This window comes from Neomonachus schauinslandi, chromosome 5, assembly GCF_002201575.2.
Source record: "Neomonachus schauinslandi chromosome 5, ASM220157v2, whole genome shotgun sequence".
NCBI classification, from domain to species: domain Eukaryota; kingdom Metazoa; phylum Chordata; class Mammalia; order Carnivora; family Phocidae; genus Neomonachus; species Neomonachus schauinslandi.
The window spans coordinates 148,325,784-148,353,755 of record NC_058407.1 but is presented as its reverse complement, the minus strand read 5'-3'; the positions used below and the strand labels follow the sequence as shown (position 1 = coordinate 148,353,755).

The 27,972-nt window shown below is 43.1% G+C and overlaps 1 protein-coding gene across 1 annotated transcript; it reads right to left on the bottom strand.

The window, feature by feature from the left end:
- ERCC4 (ERCC excision repair 4, endonuclease catalytic subunit) lies at positions 1-27,972 on the bottom strand. The gene is made up of 11 exons (XM_021698121.1): positions 27,766-27,972; positions 26,402-26,582; positions 21,696-21,891; positions 20,119-20,326; positions 17,084-17,264; positions 15,952-16,080; positions 14,899-15,009; positions 12,412-13,009; positions 10,029-10,121; positions 3,179-3,291; positions 1-867 (listed from the first exon to the last, which is right to left on the bottom strand). Exons 1-11 carry the CDS (start codon positions 27,970-27,972, stop codon positions 134-136), a joined length of 2,751 nt encoding a protein of 916 aa, XP_021553796.1. The 3' UTR covers positions 1-133.

Genomic DNA, 27,972 nt, shown 5'->3' with positions numbered 1-27,972 from the left:
GTAAGCGGACAGCTCGGCTGTTAAGGGCTGGAAGACGAGGCAATCGGGAACTAATGATAAATGGGGACCCAGGAATGCCGGCAGAGAGCGGCTGGAAAGCACGGTCTCGGGACAAGAAGACAGCCGTCACCGTTCATTTTCTCATCTTCCCCTTAGACGCGACCTCTGCGTAAGAGGTGTGAATGAAGTCATAGAGCTGCTTGGCATTCCCGGCGTTGCCCAGAATACCTGCCAGTTTGTCCTGCGACAGGCTGGCGAGCTCCGCGATGTTCCGCACGTGCTGCATCACGGCGCGACAGTTCTTGGCGTTCACCCCCGGCATCTTTAACAGGAAGTCCTGGGGGCCGGGATTGTACTTCTCCGACTCCGGCAGCGTTTCCGAATCCGCTGTGACGGCCATGGCCGTGGCCGCGTCGGGCTGTGGCCTGTTCTGCTTCAGCTCCTCGAACAGCTCGGCGGTGGCGTGAGGCGAGGGGCACCAGAGAATGCGGAGCCTGGGGAAGTGGAGCGTGAGGAGCGTGAGTTTGGAGCTGACGTCGTTGCCGGAGATCTCCTGACGCAGCGCGCCGCGGGACGTGAGGGAGAAGGGCTGGCGGGGGTCGAACTCGATGAGCAGCACCGGGCGCTTGTAGTAGCGGGACATGGACACGCACTGGCTGTACAGGCGGCCGTTGCTTAACGAGCCGATCAGGTCGCTGACGCTCTTGCGCTCCACGCACATTTCCGGGGTCAGAATGTAATCCCCGACCTCCAGAGTCACGGGTTCGATGTCGATGCCCCGACGGTGGATCAGGGACGGCAGTTCACTGCGAAACTCACGCACATCCACGACTATAGTCTGCTGCGGCCTGCTCTGTTCCTGGCCACCTGGGAACAAAAAGCAGCATCTTAGGTGATGGCCCTGAGGAAGAGCTCTCAAAGATGGACGAGAACAACTGAAGGTTAAAATCTGTGTTTCTGGGGCGCCTGGGTGGCTCGGTTGGTTAAGTGCTGGACTTGATTTTGGCTCAGGTCATGATCTCGGGGTTGTGAGATTGAGCCCCACGTTGGGCTCCCTGCTCAGCGGGGAGCCTGCTTCTCTCCCTCTCTCTCCCTCTGCTCCTTCCCCTGCTCGCTCGTTCTCTCTAAATAAATAAATAAATCTTTAAAAAAATAAAAAATCAAATCCAGTCTGTGTTTCTGTTGTCAACCTGTGATGCACGGTAACATAATACCCCATGTTGTTACTCCTCATTTTTCTGTGTTTTCAGAAAGGTTTGTTTACAGAGTACATAAAGGCGATTTCTCTTAAACTAAATAGAGCTGCGAGGAAAGTCATGATGATTCGTGAACACCAGCATTTGCTGTCGCCTTCCCTCTGCAGCTCCCTGGACGTCCGGTCCCTGATGGTCTCACTGCCCACATTCTACTGACCATCGCATTCCTAATTCCTATGACAGAGTTGGGCATGTACTAGACGCCTAAAAACGCTTGCTGAGTCAACTGCCTTAGAAGCTGTCGTGAAAAATTCTGGAGCCGTCAGTTCCTGTACCAGTGAGTCTAGACGTGGGAAAATGGAAGAAGCCGGTGGACCAGAACTTCCCACATTCGAATGTGCCCAGAACCGCCTGGAAGCGAGTTAGAGGAGGTTCTGTATTCAGTAGGTCTGGGGTGGGGCCTGAGACTCTGCGTTTCTTACGACATCCCAGGTAACGCTAAGGCTGCTGGCTTATGGACAACACCTGTGAGGACTAGGGGCTGCCGCTCGCAGAATAACGGTCCCTTGAAGACTCCCATGTCCTAATCCCTGGAATGTGTAAATATGTTACTTTACATGGCAAAAGGGACACTGCAAATGTGATTAAATTTAGGAGATTGTTCTGGATTATCCAGGTGGGCCCAAAGGTCCTTAACAAGTGAAAGAGGGAAGCAGGAAGGGCAGAGTCAGAGCCACCGGCTCTGAAGGTGGAGGATGGGGCCAGGAGCCAAAGAGCGCAGGCGCCTCTAGAAACTGGGAAAGGCAGGGAGATGGAGTCCTCCCTAGAGCCTCCAGGAGGAGCACAGCCCAGCTCACAGTGAAACCCGTTTGGACTTTGGAGTTTTAAGACAGTAAGTGTAAGATAAGAAACGTATACGCTGTTTCAAGGCCCTGAGTTTGTGGTCAGTTGTTACAGCGGCTGCAGGGCACGACGACAAGGGCCCGGAGGGCTGAACTCCGAAGGACAGACTTCTGTAAATAGCATTCTGCGTGGCACCTACATGCTCAAATCTAGCTTCCTTCATTCGGCCTGGCGTTCTATATTCTGCATGAAATGTCACCAACCTATCTGGGTTAATAAGAATCTTCTTCAAAAAAGACCTAGATGCTCTGAGGCCATGTTTCCCAAAGTTCAGTCCAGGGACCACTCCCATCAGAAAGCCCTGAGGTGCTGACCCCGTTTCAGATGCACTGAATGAGAATTTCCATGGAGTGAGGCCTGTGGCTCCATAGCTTTAATAAGCCTCTGAGGTTTTGCCCGAGTATACCGGGTTTGGGAGGCTCGTGGCTTTAACTGGGCCCCCACCAGAGGCTAAGTCAGCTCCATCGTATTGCGCTCCTCAGGCCGCTTGGCTGACCGCAGCTGCTGCCATGGGGAAACGGGGATTCGGGAAGCGGGGGTGGGGGGGGTTACTTCTGGGTCACGCTGCACTTGGAATTCAGCACGTCTTGCTGAATTCAGCTGAATTCAGCACGTCTTGCCACGGTTCAGACACTGCACTGCAAGGAGGGAGCCACGCACCTGGGATCTGGAAAAGTGCCAAGAAGCAACACACGGAGGCAAGAAGAGAAGTGGGGATGAGCTCCAGACAACTCCTGTCTATCTGCGATAAAGCGGCTTCTTCGGGTAAAAATAAGAGCCTAACTGCCACTTATCAAAGTTTCTTTGCAAAAGTACATTCTGAATCTCAGCCAGCCAACCACATTTACAAGCAAGGCTGGACCGTGACTGATTTCGAGGTTGGGGCGCCTACAACGCAGCCCCCTTATTCTACAGATGAGGAGCCACAGCTCTGGGAGGGACATGTGGTTAGTGAAAGGCAGCACCGGCACCCCGTTTTACGAGTTTGTTGAGAAAAACCCCACCTCTGCAGAGATGCTCTAGGACCCCAGGGCCTCCGTGGCAGGCGCCGGGAATGCGTGGCACAGGGCGGGTCTCACCTGCTTTCCGGGTGTCGGTGGGAGCGCCTGCAGCCGCGGAGCCCCTGACCAGCTCCGGATTTGCTTCGTCCCTACCTTCCCTTCCTTCAGGGACCACCATGCTGGCCTTCTCCCTGGGGCGGAAAATAGTTTAAACACTTTTTTGAACGAATTCCCAAATTCCAGATTTTAATCTTTTATAGATTCTAACATAGAAAATGGCCACAAGAGTGTCAAGATGAGAAATATGTTAGATAAATAAGTACAGTAAATATACACAAATGAGCGACAGGTAAAGGAAGGAGAAAGAATTTCTTGGTTGGGTGCTACTTCCGATCTTCCAGAGTGAAAAAGAGCTGCTGTTTATTTTCCATTCTCTATGTCCTTCAAGCACTTTGGGACATGAAATAAGCAGGTAAAAAATGCCACCAAGAGATTGAGACTTTTTATAAAAACATGCTAACGTGTTATTGAGCATTAAGAATAATTTAAATAATTTATATTCTAATACGTTCAGAGTAAATCATAAATAGGAATGGTTCCAAATCAATGATTAAGAAAATCAAAGCACAGATGACGGAACTTCGATTTAAAAACCTCCAGGTGGGAGGCCCCAACAGAGATTTCAACAAAAAATCAACATCTCCGGTTGGCAATAGCGCAGCATGAATTCCCTCGCTCATGCATTTGTTTTAAAAACCTTTCTGGAGTGCTCCTACCTGCCGTGTTAGGTGCTCTGATATACACATGGTTACACAGTGATTCCTGTCTTCTAGGTAGCTCGGTATCCCACATCCGGTAGACTGACAGGACAGTACAACCACAACTAAGACTCGTAATCAGGGACGACAATTATGAAAATATCCTCGATAACCAAAGAGCCAGGCTTGCCATGGTCTTATTTTTCAAAACCAGGGAAGTACGTTATCATCAATCCATGAACCAGCAAGCGCCATGTCTAGGAGGGACAGAAGGGATGTATGAGGCTGGCTCTCGGCCCTCGTAGGGCGGGACACTGAGTTCGGGGAGCATGAGCAGGCACGAAACAATGGTGGGACTGACCAACGGCAGGAACAGAGCCCAGGGTACCGTGCGGCAGAAGGCGGACGGGTCCTCAGTACTCACTAATCATTTCAGTAAGGGCTAAAACAGCAAAGACTTTCCAATTACAGGAAATAAAACCGGATGGACCGATTTTCCAACCACTCTGGATAAAACGATGTTTTAGAACAGGGTACCACTCCAAGATACCACTGAAGAACAGAAATTACAACTTTAAATTCTATACTCTTTGAAACAATATACAAACACAAAGTTATTATTAGTACGGCATTTTGTAAACAGTTCACACGATGGGGCCGGCATAGTTCCAGGTCCGTTCTTCCTCACGATTCTCAATACGAGCATCAAGTGTGGCCTGCTGGAATAGTTTTTGCAATGGCTGTGGCCCCGAAAGCCACTCCTTACTGCTCCGTGATACCTACTGGACTTGCGTTGAGGACAAAGGGCAAACTATTCAGAAAAATTATTGCTCTTCAATTTCTTTTTCTTTAACATTTGGGATTAATATTGGGGATCTTTTTTTCTCTTTATTTCCACTTACTTTACTGGCTAAGCTACATATCACACATGGGGGCATCCCCATTTTCTGATTAATCTGTAGTCTGTGAGTGGCTGTATAGCCTAGTGGGTTAGAAAATATTCCTATTCCGTGAATCTGAAACCACTGACTGGCCGTGTGGGCCTTGGGCAAGTAGTTTAATGGCTCTGTGCCTCAATTTCATCTGTAAAATGGGCATAATAATAAAACCTCCCTCAAAAGAGGCATGTTAGGAGAATTATCCACTGTAGAAGGTACTCAGAACAGTGCCTGGCACATAATAGGCATTATAAAATGTTAGCTGTTATTGTAACTGTGCTTTTCTTATAATGTGGTAACCTCATTCCCTAATTATCCATGATAATGCTGAAAAACCAAAGATTTGCTTTCAGATGATTCCACAACGGTTTCAATTAATATTGTTACATAAAAACAGCTAGTTTACTATGAAATGTTATAACTTAACTGGAAATTGAATCCAAGAAATAATAAACTCCTGGGCGCCTGGGTGGCTCAGTTGGTTAAGCGACTGCCTTCGGCTCAGGTCATGATCCTGGAGTCCCTGGATCGAGTCCCGCATCGGGCTCCCTGCTCGGCAGGGAGTCTGCTTTTCCCTCTCCCACTCCCCCTGCTTGTGTTCCCTCTCTCGCTGTGTCTTTCTCTGTCAAATAAATAAATAAAATCTTAAAAAAAAAAAAAAAGAAATAATAAACTCCTGAAATGAAGCCTGGATTGTGAAGAACATAATAAGTCTCCCTAACTGGTAACTCAAATTAATGTAACAGAAACTTGCCATCATAATAAATATTCAGTTCTTTGCTTTCAACATTTAGCATAATTACCCAAGTCGTTTCGTGTGACAGATACAAAATGATAATTACAAATGCAGATTCTTATTTCCACTTAATCTAAAGTACAGAGGTTTCTTATTTTTGCTTTAAGATCTTTAATGATATCTGAATAGCCTGATACTACAACAATGATAATATAGGGAGGAGGTGCTGAACTAGAAGTCTTCCTCCAGTGGGCATGTATTCTGGCCCACATGCTAACTCATTTTGGGATCACATATTTCTTTTTTTATTTTATTTTAATTTTTATTTTTTTAAAGATTTTTTTTTTTATCTGAGAGAGAGAATGGGAGACAGAGAGCATGAGAGGGAGGAGGGTCAGAGGGAGAAGCAGACTCCCCGCCGAGCAGGGAGCCTGATGCAGGACTCAATCCAGGGGCTCCAGGATCATGACCTGAGCCGAAGGCAGTCGCCCAACCAACTGAGCCACCCAGGCGCCCTCTTTTTTTATTTTTTAAGGAATCTCTACACCCAACGTTGGGCTCGAACTCACAAGCACAAGACCAAGAGCTGTGTGCTTCACCGACCGAGCCAGACAGGGGCCCTGGCGATCACATTTTCTGACTAAAATTCCAAAGAACCTTACCCCTGCCTTTGAAAAGCAGTGACCTCTCTAAAACTGTGTATACTCAGAATATTACTGCCAATTTTTCTACCCAGGGAGCATTTTATTATCAATACTTAGGAGTATCATTTTTTTTTATTTCTCTCTTGACATCTGTAATCAACTGATCTAGCGCAGACAAGCTATCCTTCCACCGCCAGTTTGCCAGATTCCTTCCTTTCGGTTTATTTTAAATAGTAGCACTGCTTTTATTCTTACGACATCACCCACGGAGGTCCTGGCAAAAGCACATTGTCTTATTCTCACATTAAATTTCCAAGTACAGGCTTGGTGCAAATGCTCTTTCAGCAACGCACCTCACATATATTTTCCTTTTCAAAACAAACACTTCTCAAATTCCCCAAGTTTTCTGGGAAGGTAAATATCTTAAGATTCTAAATGGTGTAACTATCTGATTGCTGTGTAATACGGGAAGATCTACCTTAAAATAAGTAGATGGTCACCACTGAGAGCTAGGAAATTAAACCAAGCCAGAGATAAAATTACATTAAAATGTGATATGGAAATTATCAGGTAGACTGAAACGCAGGAGACAGTCCGTATTCCAGATTCTGCTGGGTGGATTCCAGTATGGGCCAGGCTTATCCACACCTTGTCACCGAGCCCTCTGATGTGGAGACTCACTTGTATACAGCAGGAATGGCACGGAGTCTGCAGTATCTTGCCACACTCTATTAGCCACAATCTACTAAAGATGAGGTTCCTGATGCATTACAGAAGAGGCAGCCTGGAGCATGAAAACTCGCCTACTCAGGTGCCTTCTTCCCCACATTTTACCAGGCTCTCTTGGCTACAACCCTGCAGGAAAAGCCCAGTCTCCTCAGGGAGATGAGCCCTGAGACCTTGGAATATCCTCCCTTATAAGAGGCTTTTGTATGCCTGAGGCCTGAGGCCACGTGGCAGCAGTCTGATGAGATGATTTACATGCACAACTTGATTTATGGTGAATACCTGTTTTTGCTCTGGGGGGATGGAGTCTGTCATGTGGGTACTCTGTGTCTACGTGACTGACCCCCAATAAAAACGCTGGACCCCAAGGCTTGGGTAAGCTTCCCTGTGGATAACGCTCGCCATGTGCTGTCACACACTGTGGCTGGGAGGATGAAGCACATCGTGTGACTCCACAGGGAGAGGACACCTGGGAGCTTATGCTTGGGCTTTCCTGGACTTGGCTCCATGCTTCTTACCCTTCTCTGATTTTAATCTGTGTCCTTTTGCTGTCATATACCCAAACTGTGAGGATACCAGTTTTTCTCGCTCCTGTGGGCCCTTCTGGTGAATCACTGAGCCGGCAGGTGGTCTTAGGGACCCTCAGCATGAACACCAGTAACCTAATCTGAATGATCTTGGCTCTCTGTACTCATCTGTAACTCGGGGATGGTTAACTCATGAAGACTCAGGCAGAGGATGTTTTGTAAAGAGTGAAGGACTGGTTAGGAGATACTGACCCACATCCTATAGCACCAATTCTTTTTTTTTTTTTTAGAATTTATTTATTTATTTGACAGAGAGAGAGCACAAGCAGGGGGAGCGGCAGGCAGAGGGAGAGGGAGAAGCAGACTCCCCACTGAGCAGGGAGCCTGACACGGCACCCGATTCCAGGACCCTGGGATCACGACCCCAGCCGAAGGCAGACGCTTAACCAACTGAGCCACCCAGGCGCCCCTAGCACCAATTCTGTGATTCCATCCCCTGCATCTTTCTTCAATCTGTTCCCTTCTCCCTGTCAACCTAATTGTGGCTACCACCTTTTCTCCGGACTCGTTTCCCTGCTCCATCCATTCCTCCGTTAGGAGGCCAGCGAGAGCCTCTAAAAATAGACTTCCTACTGAGAACGCGTCAGTACTGTCTTTTGTCTCTACAGGCACGTTCTGAACCCTCAGCAGGGCTTCGGGTACCCTGGGGCTTTCACACACAGAAGCCCCTTCCCGCCCTGTCGACGTAGCACCTAGCGCACACTCCTCATGCGTTGCGAACCTGTCACTTCTTCTGTGAAGGCACCCGGGTCCCCGCCCCGGGCCAGGTCTGACCTGCGCTAGCGCACCCCCTTCCTTCACCTTTGCAGCCAGACTCTGTACATGTCTAGTTAGTGTAGTATTCATCATCACCTAATGTTCGTCTTTTCCACTAGGGGATGAGCCCGAGGAGGGGAGGGACCTCCAGCACCACTGTGACTACAGCATTTTACTGTCAGCACAGGGCTTGGTGCCTCAGAGATGCCCAGTAAACATCTGTTGACTGTTTTGAGTCTTGGGGGAGTGACGGTCTAGAAGACACAGAGAAGCACTAAAAGCTTCGGACAAGAAGAGGCCAGCTGTTTAACAACTGGTTGGTTATCACACTTTCTGAAATATTTTATTTATTTTAAGCAGTTCGGTTAAGCGTCTGCCTTTGGTTCAGGTCATGATCCCAAGGTCCTGGGATCGAGCCCCACATCGGGCTCCCTGCTCACTGGGGAGTCTGCTTCTCTCTCTCCTGCCCTACCCCCGCCCCCCCCCCCCGCTCATGCTCTCTAATAAATAAGTAAAAACTTAAAAAAGAAAACCCCATACATACACACATATACCATATAAACCATCCCATAGAGCACGTTAACAGAAAACATTTTCATAGGCTGAAAGGACTGACCAGAAGCTGGAAGAATCTGTGGCCAAGGCACGTGGTACTCACAAAGGATATGGCGGGGCGGGGGTCTGCCCATGTAACATGCTGAGCCGCTCCACAGGGACTCAGTGGCCCTGATTCAGGAGGCACCTGGGAATGCATGCCCTGGATGGACCGGGGTACAGGGAGATTTTAGGTGTACACTGAGAGCCCATAGTCTGTGTTGGAGGAAGGTTGTTCATTTTGAAATTCTGTGTAGAGCCCTGGCATGCTAACAGCCACTAAAAATGATTTCTGCCCTCTCATTGCCACTGATGCATTACCAATATCTGTGCCTTGGAAGATTGGTCAGTCCAAGCCATGGTGTCCTCTGGTCTACCCTTTTCTCTGGCTCAGCTCAAGGATGCCCCATCTAGCCCCTGCCCTGTCTTTTGAGGCTCCTTAGAGATCATGTGACCCATCTTCCCTCACCAAGCTGCCATCTCCTTGACAACACCCCTGGTACAAGGTTATCAGATTTCTCAAACACCTGTGGTGGGTAAAAGGTGGCCATCTAGTCTGTGCACATATCACTTAGAACATTTTCCGGATGTTACACTGGAAAGCATTTTCTATTTGGATTTGGAACATTACCAGACACTCATCCTAAAACAGTACACGTATGTTCAGATAAACATCACACCTTCAAAAAAATATTTTCCCAGAGTGATTCTATTGCTGGTGATCTGAACTGACTCGGTTGTAAAAGCATTTCCCAGCAAATGGTAAGGCGGTCACCCACCCACAGACAATGGAAATTTCACCAGGAGAAAATAAGTCATAATTCCAAGGGAAGGGAGAAAGCTTGTGTGGGGGGGTGGGGGCTGGGTGGGGAGATCTAAGAACATGTATCTTAGAAAAGCAGTGGTTGAGCTGTATTTTTGGTGTTTTATGTTACATGTCTTTACAAGCAGAAAAGCAGCTCTCGCCACGTTTCCAATATCCTCTTACACCACTGAAAGGCAACTGGAGATGGGTGGAAAAGAGAGGGAGGAGACAAGAAATGTGCACATACCCCAGGGATGAATCACACCACAGGTTTATCTTGAGGTGATGCTCCCAACTTCTTCCCCCCTCCATCTTTCCTGAGGGCAATCAGATATGTCCCCACCCAGAGAAGCCTCTAGATCTTAAAAGGCCTCTATCTTTTACCTTATGAGTTTCTCAAAAGCTTCCTTTTCTTTCCGCAAAGCAGTGAGATAGCGCTGTTCCTCGGTTGAACCTCCATATATAAGAAAGTAGACCCTGCCAGTTAAAACAGAACTCTTTTAGGCTGTAAAAACGTAATTTTTAATCCCTGAAAGGAAGAGCGTAGCATTTGAAATGAGCAATCTAAACTGCTCAAATAATAAATACTTGACCAAGAATAAAAGGCTCCATTAATCACGTACCTAAAATTAAGCTGCCTAAACTCCACCTGGTAAAAGTCTCATTACCACGTTTTTCCCCTTCACCGAAAGGAGGAACAGAGTTTAGGTAAACACTGAAATATAACTAGAGGGATAGAATAATCCTTGCTTCATAACTATAAACAAATCAGAAAACACAAAATCTCAGCAGCTTCTCTTTTTTCAATTTTTTCTTTACACCTCTGCCAAACAATCATTTGCAAAGTTGGATAGTAGTTATAAAACGCAGCTTGTGAAAGTTCACGTTAGTGAGAAATAAACAAATGAAATCTATATGACCTTTATCTCTTTCTCGGCTCTTTTTTATCAGTGTCTTCACAGAACCAAGTCATCACACATGTTATATAAACACAGACGCAGAAGACACATGGGTGATGATATCGGGCTCGAGAAAATAATTTGGTATATTACTTTCTCCTAGGAAGGACTGCTTTTCTTTCTTATTTGTTGCTCAAAGGCTGAATTAAGCACCTCCTCTGACTCTCTTCCTTACGTTCTATCAGAGGTTTTTCCTTTTTTAGCCTTTGACATTTCTTCTGGACTTTATGCTCCTAGGATATATTTCCTTGAAGTGTGGACCGAGAAAAAAAAACCATCGGACAATGAATCCAGAGACCTCAGCTCTCCCCCACAAGTGCTATGTGGCCAAGGGCAAGTCATTCGTTATTACTGGGACCCAGTTTCCCACCAACGCAGGGAGCAATTGAACTCCAAGGTCCCTTCCGGCTCTGACATTTTGTTTCCAAATATCACACTATTCCATTCTCAGGCAACAAAGAACTTGGGAGCACACAAGTGATCTACAAAGCTGATCAGTAGCAAAGTCTGAAAAATTTACCAGCCTATAATTCTTTGACCAGCTTCGTTTAATCTCTTCATCCTGTGTTATTTCTGACCCACCTGCTCCATTCATCTCTGCTCTGGAAGGCTGCATTAAACTGCTAGGAAGGTTTCTTTTGGCTCTGTTTTTGGTTCAGACTGAGTTCAGGATATTAATTTTGCTGTTTATTTCCCTCAGATAATTGGAGACCCAGAACACTATATTCTTTGAGAGGCATCATTTTCTCATCTGATATTTCTGTAGATTCTTTATCTGCTATTTCTTGAAACTCAAGAAAACTTGGTACAGTAATTCCCCAAATACCTTCTCATTTTATGTGGATGTAATTTAGAGTCACTTCTTGAAATTTATAAGAACGACATTTTAGAAGATCAAAGCCATTTAGCTGAGTCATAGTTATAGTACATTTTGGTACAAGTTAGGATATTATACATTTCCTAGACTTGTTCAGATACAGCACCCCATAAGCTACAACCAATGCAGAAAGGATACAGTATAGAACAACAGAACAGCAAGTAACCAGAACACAGATAGTTCCCTAGATTTGTTGTTCTACTACAACATCTGACATCCTTCCTATGCAAACTTCCCAGGTTGACCAGGATGCCAAAGAAGGATTCATAAATTTAACCTACATCGTTAACAACAGAATGTTAAAGAAAATCCATGTGCAACTGGTAAAGTGTCTGTGTTAAAGCCTAAAGAACCGTGAAATTGAAGCATTTAAAAGAAGCAGCTCAATGGAGTATTACTGAGCCATAAAAAAGAGTGAAATCTTGCCATTGGCCACAACATGGACGGACTGAGAGGGTAGTAAGCTAAGTGAGATAAGCCAGATGGAGATTGACAAATAAATACCATATGATTTCACTTATATGTGGAATCTAAAAAAAACAAAACGAACAAACAAACAACAACAAGAGAGAAACAGACTCAAATAGAGAACACAATGATGGTTGCCAAAGGGGGGTGAGAGTAGGGAGAATGAGCAAAATGGGTGAAAGGGACGAAGAGGTACAGCTTATAAAAATAAATAAGCCACGGGGATGAAAAGAACAACACTGGCAATATAATCAATAATATTGTAATATACTTATCATGGTAAGCATTTTGTAATGTATAGAATGGTTGAATCATGACATTGTACACCTGAAACTAATTTAATGTATGTCAACTGTACTTCAGCTAAAAAAAAAAAAATCTCTCTCTCTCTATGTAGATATATACACACACACACACAAAAAAAAAGAGAGAGAAGAAACAGCTCATATTCTTTATAACTTGCCTCAGAGGCTTCCCGGGCCTGCTCGCCCTGTAAATTTCAAGCTGGCGAACGAACGTCAGTTCCGCATCGTACAGAACCACGTATCTTGGTTCCACTTCATGGAGCACCCTCGTCAGAGCATAGGGGTCACTACAGCCCAGGAGCGGATGGAGGATGGTGAGTGGGTCTTTCAGGATTCCATATGCGGCATCAGAGGACAAGTTTAAGTCAAATTCCTCGTGCTTAATTTCTTCTAAGGAGCTTTCTGGGCTACTGCCTGTGTCTCTAGGATAGCCTTCCTTGACATCTCCTGCCTCTTCAGGTTCTTCAGACTTTCCCATCATCTGAGTTAAGGTTAACCTTCGCTTTTTCTTTTTCAGAGTCCTTTCTTTGGTGGCAGCCCTTTGTTTGTTTGGGGGGCCTTTAGGCCTTTTGTTAGATTTTGCCATTCTCTTTGGACTGTCCTCACGTCTAAATTTCATCCACACTTCTTCGGCTTTGCTATCCTTCTCAAAGGTTTTCCTGTAGAGCCTCAGCAAGAAGGCCTCTGCTCCCATAGTGATGTACTCTCTCAGCTGGGAACATGTTCGGTCATCGCTTGCACAAATAAGTACTTGACCTAAAATTACGAAACAGCGTTATGTTACTGTGACCTCATGTGTCCCCCTGCTCTCTGCCTGCCCCCTCGCCTCTTTCCCTCCACAAAGAAGACACATCTTACCCCCGGCGCTAAGGGTACAATATTCACAATTTGTTTAAAGGGTCTCAGATGCTTATCAAATGCTTTCCCTCTCTGACAGGATTAGTTAAATCTTTTGAGTAAAGTTGGAGCCAGAAACATTTAGTCTTACGAAAGCGTAGCCACGGTGTAATGGAGGCTTTACGGAAGCTCTTTTTAATTAATAATTTTCCAGAGGATTTTATATGCCAAAATAAATTCCAAATGGATTACAGAGTCAAACATTAAATATTAAATCATAAAAAAAAAGGTGACTATTCTCCATCTCTCTGGATGGAGATGATTTTCTAGGCTTAAAAGCAATGGAAGAAATCTCAGAGAAGACTCGTATCTATAATCTAAAAAACTGTGCATTAAGAAAGCTAAAGAAAAAAACAACTTTACAAAACAACTATCATAAATGACGATATCTTTAATATATAAAAAGCCAATACCAACTGTGGACATAGTCTAAATTGGCAAAGAAAAAAAAAGACAATTCACAAAAGAGGAAAAACATTTAAGAAAACAGTGAGCTTACCTAGCACCAAATTTCAAATGAGTAACATTTTTCTCCAATCAAATTGATAAAACCGTTACACATATATAGGTATACATACAAACGAATATATATAGAATCTCCAGTCATTGTCAGCTAGGTGAAAAAGAGAGGAGCTCTGGGGCGCCTGAGTGGCTCAGCTGGTTGTGTCCAACTCTTGATTTCGGCTCAGGTCATGGTCTCAGGGTCGTGGGATAGGACCTCATGTTGGGCTCCGCACTCAGCATGGAGTCTGCTTGGGATCTCTCCCCCTCATCCTCTGCTCCTGCCCTCACCTGCTCTATCTCTCTAATAAATAAATTAAATAAATCTAAAAAACAAAAGTGATGAGCTTTTACGCTGCTAAAAGAAATGAAAATTCAGAAAAATTTTGTACAAGTCAAATGTCTCAAGAACATTATCATTTGACTTGCTAATTATATATCCAGAAATTATATCTGCACTGTGACCTTAACAATGTGAGAAAGAAAATACATAAAAGAAACCCTGGAAGCAAATATGCCAGTGTGACTCCTGGACATTTTTTTCCCCTTCTCTTTTTTCTTCATACTTTTCAATTTTTCTAAGTGAGCATGCATGACTTTGGGTCTTTAATCACAGTACTGTAGGTTCTTGGATAACATCACCAGCACATTTACTAAGATAAGAATTATGCGCTTGCCTTTACTGATTTGTAGGAGTTCAAAGCCTCAACAGATTTTTTTTTAATCTAGTTTTATTTTATAATGGGTTTTATTTTTTTAAATGTAGTTCAGGTTTGGTCTACCATGCTAATCTACTAGTATACTTGTGTTTGAAGACAGCAGCCCTGAAATCTGGAATTTTTTGGTGGTGGTGGGGGGCTAGGTCAATGTTGCTCCATAGAACAGTGAAGACTTTTCTGGAAAGATGCTTGCTGAGAATAAAGCAAGCCCATTAGCTTTCTCCTTGGGGATTCCAGATTGAAATCCTGGTGAACATGTAGGTGGAGATAAGCTGCCTCTTTAAATAGAAGTCCTGAGACGGCAACCAGCAAAAAAACCTGCTTTCATGAATATACGAGGATTCAACCTGGAGAAAATCACATCGAATGAATAGAAAAGGAGGCTGCCACTAGGATTTCAGTGTTCCTCTGGCATTTATTCTTTTACATTTTATAAATAAAATCATAGTAAGTTATTTTTAAAGAACTAACAAAGAAGACTCATTTGCTCCACTTTGAAAGCAAATGTCACCATCTCTTTTCTCCTACCTGGACCACCAAGGGCTTCGCTCTCTTTATTTTCTGCCTCAATTTCTTTCAGTACTTCAGTTAATGCTTCCCACTTTGGGTTGCTTTCTAGGACCAATTCCTTTTTTGTTTCTGTACAGAAATAAAAGGATAACCTCATTCTACGTGATAACATTTATCCATAAAGTATTTCACAGCCTTTTAAAACAAAAGATGACACAAGCATCATTCCAAAAGCCCCTTCCTTTGAGCCTCTCTCCAGAGGACAGATAGAATCTTCTTTCTTGAAAAAGGTCTATTTATTAAGGTCTAAATGAAACACACTCCAGACCAACATTAATAGAGGTTTCACAGTGCCCTGAGAACAAGTCACATGCACGGTCACGAATTAGAGAAGAGTCTGTGTTGTTGTCAATTGTGATGCTAGATATAAGCTGCTATTTAAAATGAAAGAATCAGTACAGAGTAATAGTATTTATTATTTCTAAAATCCCCCTGACTTTCACAATCCTGAAGATGGGATACAAGTAGACAGCAATCAAATGTTTCTGTTAGTACTCAAACACATCACTAACATATTTAAGTTCTGAACTAGACCTTTGAATGAGGCAGAAGGTCAGCATCAACCCTATCCCATGCCTTAAAAAACCAATGATATTTATTATATCTACTAGATAAGGGTTGGAATAAAATCCATACTTGCCTCATTCTAGTATATATATTTTTAAAGCTAAAAGGAATGTTCAACATTCTGTTAAGACTTTAAGGTGCCAAAAGTAGTTATTATTCTGAAGTTAAAAAAAAAAAAAAATCAATCCGTAGCTCTTATGTAGCGGTGATAATACTCCTGACTGACACTTGGCACCTATTATTTGGAATCCCCTGACAATGGATTCTAAGACTTGCCAGCTGGATACTTTTTAACATGCATTGCATGTAACATATATTTAACATACGGGCACACGTTTTTCACATGGCTGAAGGATATTTAGGATTAATATATAGACTTGATAAGAATTTCCACACCAAATACTTAAATAAAGGACACAGTTAAAGATCAAGCCTACAAGATACCTTGCTCTTCTTTCATCTCCGTTTTTTCAGACATTTTGCCTTTTTTGTTCATTTTGGCATCTGGAAGATGGTAAACCCTTGCTCGAGCATTTACAAACATTGAGGTGCTAGAGTCAAGAAACAGCCAACCTAATAGGAAAAGTTAAAAAAAAAAAAAAAAAAAAAAGCCTTCAATTTAGGATGAATTTTAAAGAGTCTCTGATGGTCACATGCCCTAGAAGGATAACTGTCCGCCATCTTGTTCTCCTCTGAACCACATCTTCCCCCTTACTGTGGCCTCCATCACTGTTTGGTTAGACCAGTGGTTTTCAAAGTGTGGCCTACTGATGTCTGGGGGTCACCGAGATGTTTTCAGGGAGTCTGGACCTCAAAGCTACTCTCATAAGAATATTAACTCATTATTTGATTTTCCCCCCACTGTGCTGACATTTCCAGTGATGGTGCAAAAGCATTGCTGGGTAACAGTGCTGGTGCCTGAGCGTAATCAAGGCAGTGGAACCAAAGTGACCAGCGGTCAGTGTATTCTTCATTGTCATGCATTTGTAGTTTATTACTTAAGAATGTCCCTGGGGAAGAGGTAAAAATTATTAATTGTATTAAATCTGGGCCTCAGGGGCCCATGGACTACACTTTGAAAATCAGTGGTCTAGCCAGTGACAGAGGCCACAACAGTGGGGGCAGATGTGGTTGGTAGACAAACAAGATGGTGGCCAGTTGTATATGTATGTTTCCCTACAAACCTCCTCAGTATTCAGCACTCTGGCTGATGAAACCCTAAACTGCCTTGCCATTTCTTTGGAGAAAATGAATTTGAAGTTCTTAACAACTAAACTTCCAGAACACAACCTATTTCTAAGTTGGGGGCTGTCTGTAATATACAGAGTCTTTTCTAGAAATAAAGTCGCCTGGAATGGATATGAATATTTATTATTATACAGAACAGAAGTTAAGTAGGCGGAAACATTAGCTATCAATAAAACCTACATCCTTGTGCTATGAACATAAAATGTAATTTGAAATCTTAGTATACCACATAGTTGAATATAGCACTCCCTACATCTGATTCCCCAACAAAATCCAACACTTTATTCAAATCAGCTCCAATAATAATATTAGTATTTTTATCTCCCACCTGAATTCTGACCAAAAGCCTTCTCTGTTGCTCTCAGAGATTCCAGAAGATTAAGGAATGTGATACAATCATACTGAGAGAGATATTGCAGCAAAGTTCGTAATATCTTCAAGTCCTGAACCAAGGACTTAGTCTTGGCTCCAAGCTGGTGCCACAAAGGATCCAGATAATGGCGGATTGTCTAAAACAAGAATAAAATTTAGTATTCCTAAAAATATGTTCAATAAAGCTATTATTAATACAAATTATACTTTCAATGAACATTATCCCCGTATACCTAAAAATGGTTAGGGTGGTAAATTTTATGTTATGTATATTTTACCATACACACACAAAAAAACTCCCAACATCATCTCCCAAGAAAGCGGATAGAAAATTTCAGTTCATAAGATTCTAATAACAATGTTTAAATTTTCAAATATAAAGCAGTGTCTTATCCCTAGAATCTTTGTGATCAGAGAGTCAATTTATATTTATTCATATTTACATTATGAGGAGAAAAGCCCTGATAAACATCAGATAACCAGTCTTTTTTTTTTTTATTAAGATTTTATTTATTTATTTGACACAGAGAGAGACACAGCAAGAGAGGGAACACAAGCAGGGGGAGTGGGAGAGGGAGAACAGGCTTACCGATGAGCAGGGAAGCCTGATGTGGGACTCGATCCCAGGACCCTGGGATCATGACCTGAGCCGAAAGCAGACACTTAACGACTGAGCAACTCAGGTGCCCCCCAATCATTTGTTTTTATGAAGGGTCAAAGCACGTAGCTTAGACATATCAATTTCTGCCAAGTTTGGCTGTGACCCTATCCTAGATAGATAAAAATGTGGGATCCAGTTGGACAGGGAACAGAGGGCATATATCAGGGAAACTACATGGTATCAAATTAAATAACAATGTATCTTAATTTGGTGGTGTAAAAGATTTACTTAGGGTTTTTTGTTTTGTTTTTAATGTGATTCATGGATGGGAAAATACTTGTTAAATTATCAATGGACTAAATTTGAATTTTTTTAAGACCCTAAAAAGTAGGAGCACCTGGGTGGCTCAGTCAGTTAAGCAACCACCTCTTGGTTTTGGCTCAGGTCATGATCTCAGGGTCATGAGATCAAGACCCGTATTGGGCTCTGCGCTCAGTGCAGAGTCTGTTGGAGATTCTCTCCCTCTCCCTTCCCCACTGCTCCTTCCCCTGCTCTCTCTCTCTCTCAAATAAAATAAGTAAAATCTTAAAAAAAAAAAAAAGTTGCCTAAAGCACAAAATAGCTTTTTGTATATACTATATAGGTATCTACATACCCACAGCTATATTATACACACACACACACACCCTTTACAAACTGATTTTGTAACTAAAAAGGATAATACTTATAGCTTGATATGGAAGCACTATCACTACGTGGCATCTTATCTAAGAAAATTAATACTCAGCAGGAATAATTATTTGGATGGCCGTATAATTTATTGTCCAAACTGGGACTCTTGTGAAAATGAAATTATATTATTAATAATTATTCCAGGACAACAGGTAGATACTGTAACTGTCCTAGACAAACTGGAACATATAACTGCATACCTGTTTGGTAAAATCACCTACAAAAGTTAAATTTTCTAACAAGATGCAAAGTTATGTCTACATTTACCTTTGGTTGCTAAAAGAATATCCAAAATAATACTTTGACTTTTACTAGCCAGGGAATGATAAACAGAAACTTAGTACAAAACATATTAGGCTATATTTTGTTTTTTTCTAACAACATATACATTCTATTAAAAGAACGTGAAGGTTTATTTTTGATGGTTTTTTGTTGTTGTTGTTGTTTGATCATGCACCAAACATTAAGAACAGAGGAACAAAACACATGAAATTAGTTTCATGTATAATTATTTCACAGTAAAATGACTTTTTCGAAGAATCAGAGAAATGAGGAGTTAAATTTTTCTTTCTTAATAATCACTATGCATTATTTCCAGTGACAGATTGATTCAGAGTTTAAGACAGGAATTTGTTCCACCAAAATATGAAAAAAAAAAAAAAGCTGTCCAGAAATTTTTAAAAGTCAGCATTTTCTGGATCTACAATTCAATCTTCAACATTTATGGACCTGTATTAATAGTCATCTATGATAAAAATAAATCAGTTAGAGGGGTGCCTGGGTGGCTCAGTCAGTTAAGCGTCTGACTCTTTTTTTTTAAAGATTTTATTTATTTATTTGACAGAGAGAGAGACAATGAGAGCAGGAATGCAAGCAGGGGGAGTGGGAGAGGGAGAAGTGGGCTTCCCGCCAAGCAGGGAGCCCGATGTGGGGCTCGATCCCATGACCTGAGCCGAAGGCAGACACTTAACGACTGAGCCACCCAGGCGCCCCAAGTGCCCCACTCTTGATTTCAGCTCAGGTCATGATCTCAGGGTCATGAGATTGAGTCCTGCATTGTGCTCCACACTCAGTGTGGAGTGTGCTTGAGACTCTCTCTCTCCCTCTCCCTATGTCCCTCCCCCTCCTCACGCATGTGGACATGTTCTTTCACTGCAAAAAAACAAACAAAATCAGTTAGAATAAAAGTTCCTTGAACTAAAGTCTTAGTCTTACCATTTTCTCAATTCAAAATGTAATTTTAAGAGAGCAAGGTTCACATTCTTCAGTAATGAAAACTCATCCCAATTATTTTTATTCCAAACAAAAGCTCATAAATCATGAAGCATTCTTATGTAAAAACTCTTCTACCTGTAGATATCCAAATGCTGTCATTTCAGAGCAAAAAAGGTTATTTATCCTTCTCTTAATTATACTTAAAATACGAGATAATCACTGCATAACTGCAAAAATCAGAGGTGTGCTTATATGTCGGTCCATGTATTTTACTACAAATGATTACCTTCCAGAAAACCAAAGAAGCTATCCTTAAATCAGCTCCAAATTAATTCTAAATAACAGCAAATTCCTGTTAAGGACACTGCAATTACTAAAATAACTTGGAGTCTTTAAAATTATAACATCACAAACTGTGCTTAAAAGGAAAAGAGACGGAGTACCTTGTCAAAGGGCTTCCCAATAGCATTTTCTAAAGACAAATCTTCCACTTCAAGGGACGGGTTATGGCACTTGAGCTCCTTCAGACATGCATTTAAAATGTCCAGTATGGCGGTCTGTATAGCAAGCATGGCGGGCGTCATAGACACGTGAATTTCCACAACTTCAGGTTTGTGCTGCTCTAAAAACGAGTTCACTGCCGCGTGGAACCTATAGAGACAAATAGTTTCCAAAGATTTTCTTGAATTTCAAGAGCTGTGTATTTCTGGTCTCAGTTTAATACTCTTGTGGTTGTTTTTTTTGTTTGTTTGTTTTGGTTTGGTTTTGTAAATGCAATTAAGACACAAACAAAATAGAAAGCAAAAACAATGCTTTCAGGAATACTTTTTTTTTTAAATTTTTTTATTCTTATATGATCCCCATACATTGCATCATTAGTTTTAGATGTAGTGTTCCATGATTCATTGTTTGTGCATAACACCCAGTGCTCCATGCAGAATGTGCCCTCCTCAATACCCATCACCAGGCTAACCCATCCTCCCACCCCCCTCCCCTCTAGAACCCTGTTTGTTTTTCAGAGTCCATCGTCTCTCATGGTTCGTCTACCCCTCCGATTTCCCCCGCTTCATTCTTCCCCTCCCGCTACCTTCTTCTTCTTCTTTTTTTTTTTCTTAACATATATTGCATTATTTGTTTCAGAGGTACAGATCTGAGATTCAACAGTCTTGCACAATTCACAGCGCTTACCAGAGCACATACCCTCCCCAGTGTCTACCACCCAGTCACCCCATCCCTCCCACCCCACCCCCCACTCCAGCAACCCTCAGTTTGTTTTTTCAGGAATACTTTTAACCTCAACGCATGGATGTTATCATTCAAATAAGGCAGGGGTCAGCAAAACTATTGTCTGGGCTGAACCCAGTGCCTGGTTTCAGAACGAGTTTTAGGGGAACACAGCCACGCCCACTGTGTACGGACCATCTACGGCTGCTTTGCTGCTCTAACAGCTGAGCTGGATCATTGTGTCAGATCGCGTGGCCTGCAAAGCCCAAAATAGTTACCATCTGGCCCTTCACAGGAAAAGTATGCTCATCCCTTCAATAAGGTATAATCAAGAAACCAAAATACATATTAGCCTAGGTGCAAGGTGTTGGAACACTGGAACCTTATGGTTTTTCCTAGACATTTACATCAATTCTTCAAAAATCTTTGTGCTTTATTCCCCGATGGGTAATTTTCAAAGTGAAGTGGGAGTCTTAGCCAATAAATCTACAGTTCACCTAAAGCTGCTGTACATGTGAGTCTCTAGATTCCCTGGGGGTCTCGCTAAACATACAAGAAGGAATAAAGTGGCTGCCCTTGGACGGATTTGATGGGCTACCAGAAAAATAACTATCAAATCTCTCTCCTTGTAAAAGAACCACGGGTGTGGAGACCATCTATTTCTATTTGACGCACTTGTTATGAACCTGGCAATCACGTATCAGGTGCAATTACAGTACATTTTACATCATGTTAAAGTGCACACTGAAGTTATGGCAGATTCTCTCACAGAAATTTGTCGCGTAGTGCTGTTTACCTTGGCCACAGGTAGAGCTTCCCTACAAAAAGATTCCTCATCACTCTTTCCACGTGACAAAAACCAGTATCAAAGGCGACAGCGTTGTCTGTGAAAGCTTTAATAAAGCCACGCTTGTTTTTCTGGCGAAACAGACGCAAGATGAAGGCTTCTTGACAAGACTCGATTATCCTGTGAGCTCTGTACACCAAGATGCCTGAGAGGAAATTTTTTAATTTAGATGGCAGAATAGTCATGGACATTCATGCTCATTTTCATTTGCTTATTCACCATGTCTCTCCTGAGTACCTACTTGGGCATGGGCAGGCACTGATCTCGGTGGGGGATGCGGCAGTGAACACACAATACGTAAATCCCTGTCCTCATGGTCCTTATGATACACAATATAAACACGTGCACTGTTTAGTAGGCTATAGAGTAATAAGTGCTAGGCAGGAAAAAAAATGAATCAGGGGAGGAGGGGGAGCATGTGCAAGGGGTGGTGGTTGCAACTTTAGGTAGGGTGGCCTCACTGAGAACCTACCTGAGCCACGGCCAGATGGAAATGAGGAGGTGAACCTTGTCACCACGTGCGCCAGGAGAGTTCCGGCTGAGGGACAGTAAGAGCAAAGGCCTTGGCGTGGGGCGTGTCTGGCATGGTGGAAGAATCTCTGAAAGCAAAGTGGCTCACGGATTCTCTTTTTATAGGTGAACCAGATGTGGTCTACATAAAAGCGGTAATTCAGAAGTCTGGGCCACATCTGCATCACCTATTAGAGTAATTCAATTTTTGGAATCAGAGTATATTCAACTGAGAGGTAAATTAGTCCGTTAAAATAAAAACCTTTAATGAATGTATTTACTACCTCTGTGTTTTGGGGTGGTGTGATTGACACCTCTGAGATCACAAAAACAAGGACAATTATTGCGTTTCCTTATTTATAAAATGAGAATACTGGACCAGATGATCTTTCATATGTATATATAATAAATCCACATGACATTATACGTACATGTGCCATTTTGATGCAGTGCAATTAGTGATCAATTAGGAACACAGATGACACGAGACTGCATGTCATTTCTGAATCAAAAACTCAATTATTCTATGATGATTCTCAGTCTCTTAGACCTACATCAAGCCATTAGCTTATATATAAATTTGTCATAAATGTGCTTACCTGTTTTTGAACCAATTCACATCACTCCTAGGGTCTGGGAGTGATTTGTGACCCCTTCTTCTACTAGTTCAGTGAGCCCAATTCAGATTCTACTGTTTTGGTGCTTAAATTTTGGATTGAGGTGGATGGAGCTACCATTTATTCTAGCTAAGCAAATTGTTTTTCAGATACAGTAGAAATTAATAGTGTTATTTAGGAATTTGTAGACAAAGGATTTTCAACAACTGCAATACATACACGTAACAAACTTACTACTGAGCAAGGATTCTGGACCTAGTCGTTGGACTTTTCCAAGTACTTCCCTGGGCTACACTTGCTGGCCTAGACTGAAATATCACATAAGGTTAAAGTAATAAAAGGGGACTTCCAAAGGAAAGATGAACCTCAATTTAAGGAAATGTTGTGCTCCAAAAGACTGTCATTCTTTAGAAAACCCAGGAGGAGGAGGAAGAGAACTATTCTATCCCAGGTGCAGGGGTTAGGTACTTTACTGGATTGTTATTCATTTAATCCTCATGAGAATTCTATGAGGTAGGTATTATTATGAGACCAGGAGAGGGAAATAAGTTGATCAAGGTCATCCAACAAACAATGGGAGACTAAAGGTTCCAAATCAGGGAGGTCTGAGGACAAACCTGGTTCTTCCTAAGTGACACCACCTGAGGACTCTCTCCCACCCCCCCCCCCCATTTTAAAAACTAGCAACATGATAACATAAGCAGGGGTACATGGGTAGCTCAGTCGGTTAAGCGTCTGCCTTCAGCTCAGGTCATGATCTTGGGGTCCTGGGATCGAGTTCTGCATCAGGCACCCTGCTCAGTGGGGAGCCTGCTTCTCCCTCTCCCTCTGCGCCTCCCTCCCACTCATGCTCTCTCTCCCTCTCTCTCTCTCAAATAAATAAATAAAATCTTAAAAAAAAAAAAGAAAACACAAGCAGACTGTATTTCTGGGGGCAACTGCAGTCTCATAAAAGCCTAGTTACATTTCATTTTTATGCTCCCATGACAATTTGTATCTCATACTGTACTGTGATTACTTCTTTCTGTCTCCTCCACTAAACTGCTTGAAGACAAGGACATCACAACAAGCAGTAATCAGAGAATGCTTTACCATGTACTGAGCACAATGTGGAGAATTTTACATACATGATCTCATTTCACCCTCACACTATCCCAGGAGGAAGGCACTGTTACAGGCTTCCATTTACAGATGAGTAAACTGAGTCATACAAATTAAGCAATTTGCCCAAGATCACACCTTTGGCACACGGTGAGGTGGGCTCAAACCTAGGAGCAGCTTAACTCAGGAGCTCACCACACAGTCTCATTGATCTTTCTACCATCAGCACCTACCACATTCCTGCCAAACAAGGACGCTTAGTAAATTTAATGTTTGTTGAATGAACATAAAACTGAATTATAGCACTGTGTGCACAAATCTAACATGTAACTTTTTTCTTTTTTTTAAGTTTGTCATGGAAAGTGTGTCCTCAGTTCTATTTGGAGGTGTCAGAGCCGTTTTAGCAATGAAAGCCTCCTGTCCTGTCTTTTGAAAGTACCATCAGGGTAACTATGTACACACTTCTCTCACTGCTGAGGAGTTGTGGTTGGTGAGGACCCTTGCGTGGGGTGTGGTAGTGAATTTCATAGGTAGTGAGAGGGGGCAAAAATTAGGGCAGAGGGCATTCAGAACCTTCTGGAGGGTTACATGCTTCAAGGACTGCTGTTTGGTCTGTGAGAGCCGTGGTGAAAGTGCCATGGGGAGCCTCTGGGGGCCAATCCCTCCAGGGTGCAGAATCTGAAGGGATTCTCTTCTGGTATTCATCTGCATTCCATTCAGCCAAGCGGCAGCAGCAGCTCCAGCTTCATTACTGGTTGGGACATGATCAGAAATGGATACAGAATTTTGTGCTTTTAATTAGGAGCTACCTAATTACCTATAAGCTATAATCTGGATGTTTCTTTGATTCATTATTGCTCTCTGCCTAATTGGGTTGAACGGCTACTAAAAGTCAGAGCAATACTGACATCTAGTGGTGGTTCCAGTACATTTCCCTCCCCATTTTATCCACTTAAATAAATATAAAACCAAGCTGAGAAGAAAGCAGCAACCAGTAGAAGACTTTATGATGTATCAGAATTTCTGGTAATGAAAAGCCAATACTTTTTTTTTTTTTTTTTTGCTATTATTTACTATTTAGTATGTCCCAGGCACTATCTTGAACAATTTATTTTCACTCATTTAATCCTTATGATAACTCTGGGAAGTGCTATTTTCTCAATTTAAAGAAATGAGAAAAAGAAAAGAAGACTTGAGCCTTATTAACATTAAGTAACTTGCTTGTAAGTGGTGGCATCATCATTCAAAGCCAGGTGAGTCAGACCTCACCGCCTGGGCCTGGCTGATGACAATTATAAATGTTACAAAACTGTAACAACACTGTTCTTCAATTAGTTTACCATGAACCACAAAAAGCATTCGTTCATACATTTATTCATTAAATATTTCTTGAGGGTCTTCTACATTCAGGGCCATAATGGGAAGTATGATTATGAATATCACAGTCTCGGGCGCCTGGGTGGCTCAGTTGGTTAAGCGACTGCCTTCGGCTCAGGTCATGATCCTGGAGTCCCGGGATCGAGTCCCACATCGGGCCCCCTGCTCAGCGGGGGGTCTGCTTCTCCCTCTGACCCTCTTCCCTCTCTTGCTATCTGTCTCTCATTCTCTCTCTCTCAAATAAATAAATAAAAAATAAAAATAAAAAAAAAATAAAAAAAAAATAAAAAAATGAATATCACAGTCTCTCTGCCCTCCAGAAGTTCACTGAAGGTCACAGCATATTCATGCATCATTTTATCCAACAAATATCCGTACTAGTTACTTAGCCTGGGATGAACAAGTTGTCCCTTATACTTATGAAGCTTGTTATCTCATGAGTGAGACAGACAAACAAACAGGCAAAGATAATGTAGTGTTCTTTACTGCTATGACTGGGGAGAAGCAAAGGGTAATCTGAGAGCAGCGAGTTAGGGCCCTCAGGTTACCTTTGGGAAAAATCAGAAAAGGTTTCCAAAAGGACGAATAATAATGAAAAATAATTCCTTTTCTATATTAATTCTAACTAAAACTAAACCATACTTCTCAAAATAATTAAGCAACTGCTTGGTTTAATTTCAAATCATGGGGGAAAAAACTCTTTAGAGAGAAAACCAAATATTTTAGGAAATATACAAAGAATATTTGTAAACATTTCAAGTCTGATTAGGTTCTAAAAGGCCAGCCAATTACCAAGTATTTACCAGATATGAGTTTAGGAAACAAGGAAGAGTCATTCTTACTTTACTTACTAATTTAGTTAGTTATTCGGGCCACAAATACTTTTTAAGCATCTAAAATGTGTCTGGTATTGTGCTAACAACTGGAAGCACAATGTAGAGCAAAAACATCCAGTGCTGCTCACAAGGAGGTTCTAGTTTAGTTTAGCAGAGGGGACAGACACAAAAAAGTGCCAATTTATATACAAATCATAAGGTTTCAAATTCTTACCGGTAATTAAATCTGAAGGTATTCTATCAGTCAAGAAGTCGACCACAAGTATTCGACTTGTTGCAAATATCACACCTCCTTGTGTGTAGACCTCATAGCGACTGTTACTTGTGATTTCATTTGTTACCCGGCGAGGGAGGTGTTCGACTCCTTCAATCTTCAGCTGATTGATAAAGTACTCCTAAATCAAACCAAATTTTATTAGTAGGCTGTTGAATACAGGGCAGTTTTTATTAGGTTGCAGGTCTTTGAATTTAAAACGAGAGACAATACACTTGAGGAATGTACAAACCAAGTTACTACTTTATGTTGATCCACCAATCATCTACATTTAACCAGGCTTTTATTTTTGTTTTGTTTTGGGGTTTGCACTAAGGAATCATTGCACTTGAGTTGTTATTAGCATTTTAACAACAGAAAAGGAGCTCTAAACCCTCGGTTAAAAGACTTCTGCTAGCTACAAAATACGTCCCGCCAAAGCCAGGTTTGCAGGCAAGCGAACTATGTGAGGACATCACAAGGAATCCTTTTCCCGGGTGGTATTTTAGACTGCTAGTTCCGTCCCGATCCACCCCAGAGGGGATTTCATGTCAATGGCAACTTGGCCCTTTGTATCTTCAGTTGAACACTTCCTCTACTGGGGGCCCTGCCTTGTGCTAGGCTCTATGTGGGGGTACTGGGGATACCTAGACAAATCAGACAGATCTCCACCCTCAAGGAGTCTGTGGTCATTCTCTGCGGACATCTTCCTCCTGGCCACCTGCTCTAGCAAGGGGCTCATCAGACTCGTCGGAACAGGCTGTGCCACCTCTCAATACCGAGCCCCCTGTCTTAGCAGAGGTGTATCCCCCTTCGGTCTTCAGTGTCCTCCATTCCTTAACCGCAGGTGCCCTTCCCCAACATCCTCAGCTTCCAGCTCCCGTCCCTTCTGACCCAATGCCCCTCTCCCCCCAGCTCCGTTCCTGTCTGTATCCTTCTCTAGACATCCCTGTCCTCTTCAGGGACCTCCAATCCTTCTCTCCGCCCCCATTCTCCTCAAATGACTCCCCTGCTCCTCTCAGAGCCCCTCCATCCGTCTCAGTGTCCTTGCACCCGTGGCAGACACCTGCAACTGCCTTACGCAGACCCCCATTCAAAGCCCTCCCGTCCGTGTCAGGAACCTCCATCCTCCTCGGGACCCTGCCTACCCTCTGTGTCCTCGAGCTGTGGCACGGACCCGCATCTGCCTCAGAGACCCCCATTCAACGCCCTCCCCCCGGCGCCAGGGGCCGTCACCGCTCTCAGAAGCGCCAGGGCCTGCATCCGTTCAGGAGGCCCCCAACGCTCTCGGGGTCCCCTCTGCCCCCCCGCGCGGCCGGCCGCACCTCCTCGGCCGGCTGAGTGTTGAGCACCAGCACCAGGCACGCCGGGTGGCAGTGCAGCCGGAGGAAGTGGTAGAGGAGCCGGTCCGCGCCCAGCCCGCGGGCGCACACTACCAGCCCGTCCGCGTCCAGTAGTTCCAGCACCAGCTGCCGCTCATACTCCAGCAGCGGCGCCATAGCTGTCCGCCGAGCCGGCAGTCCCGACTCCAT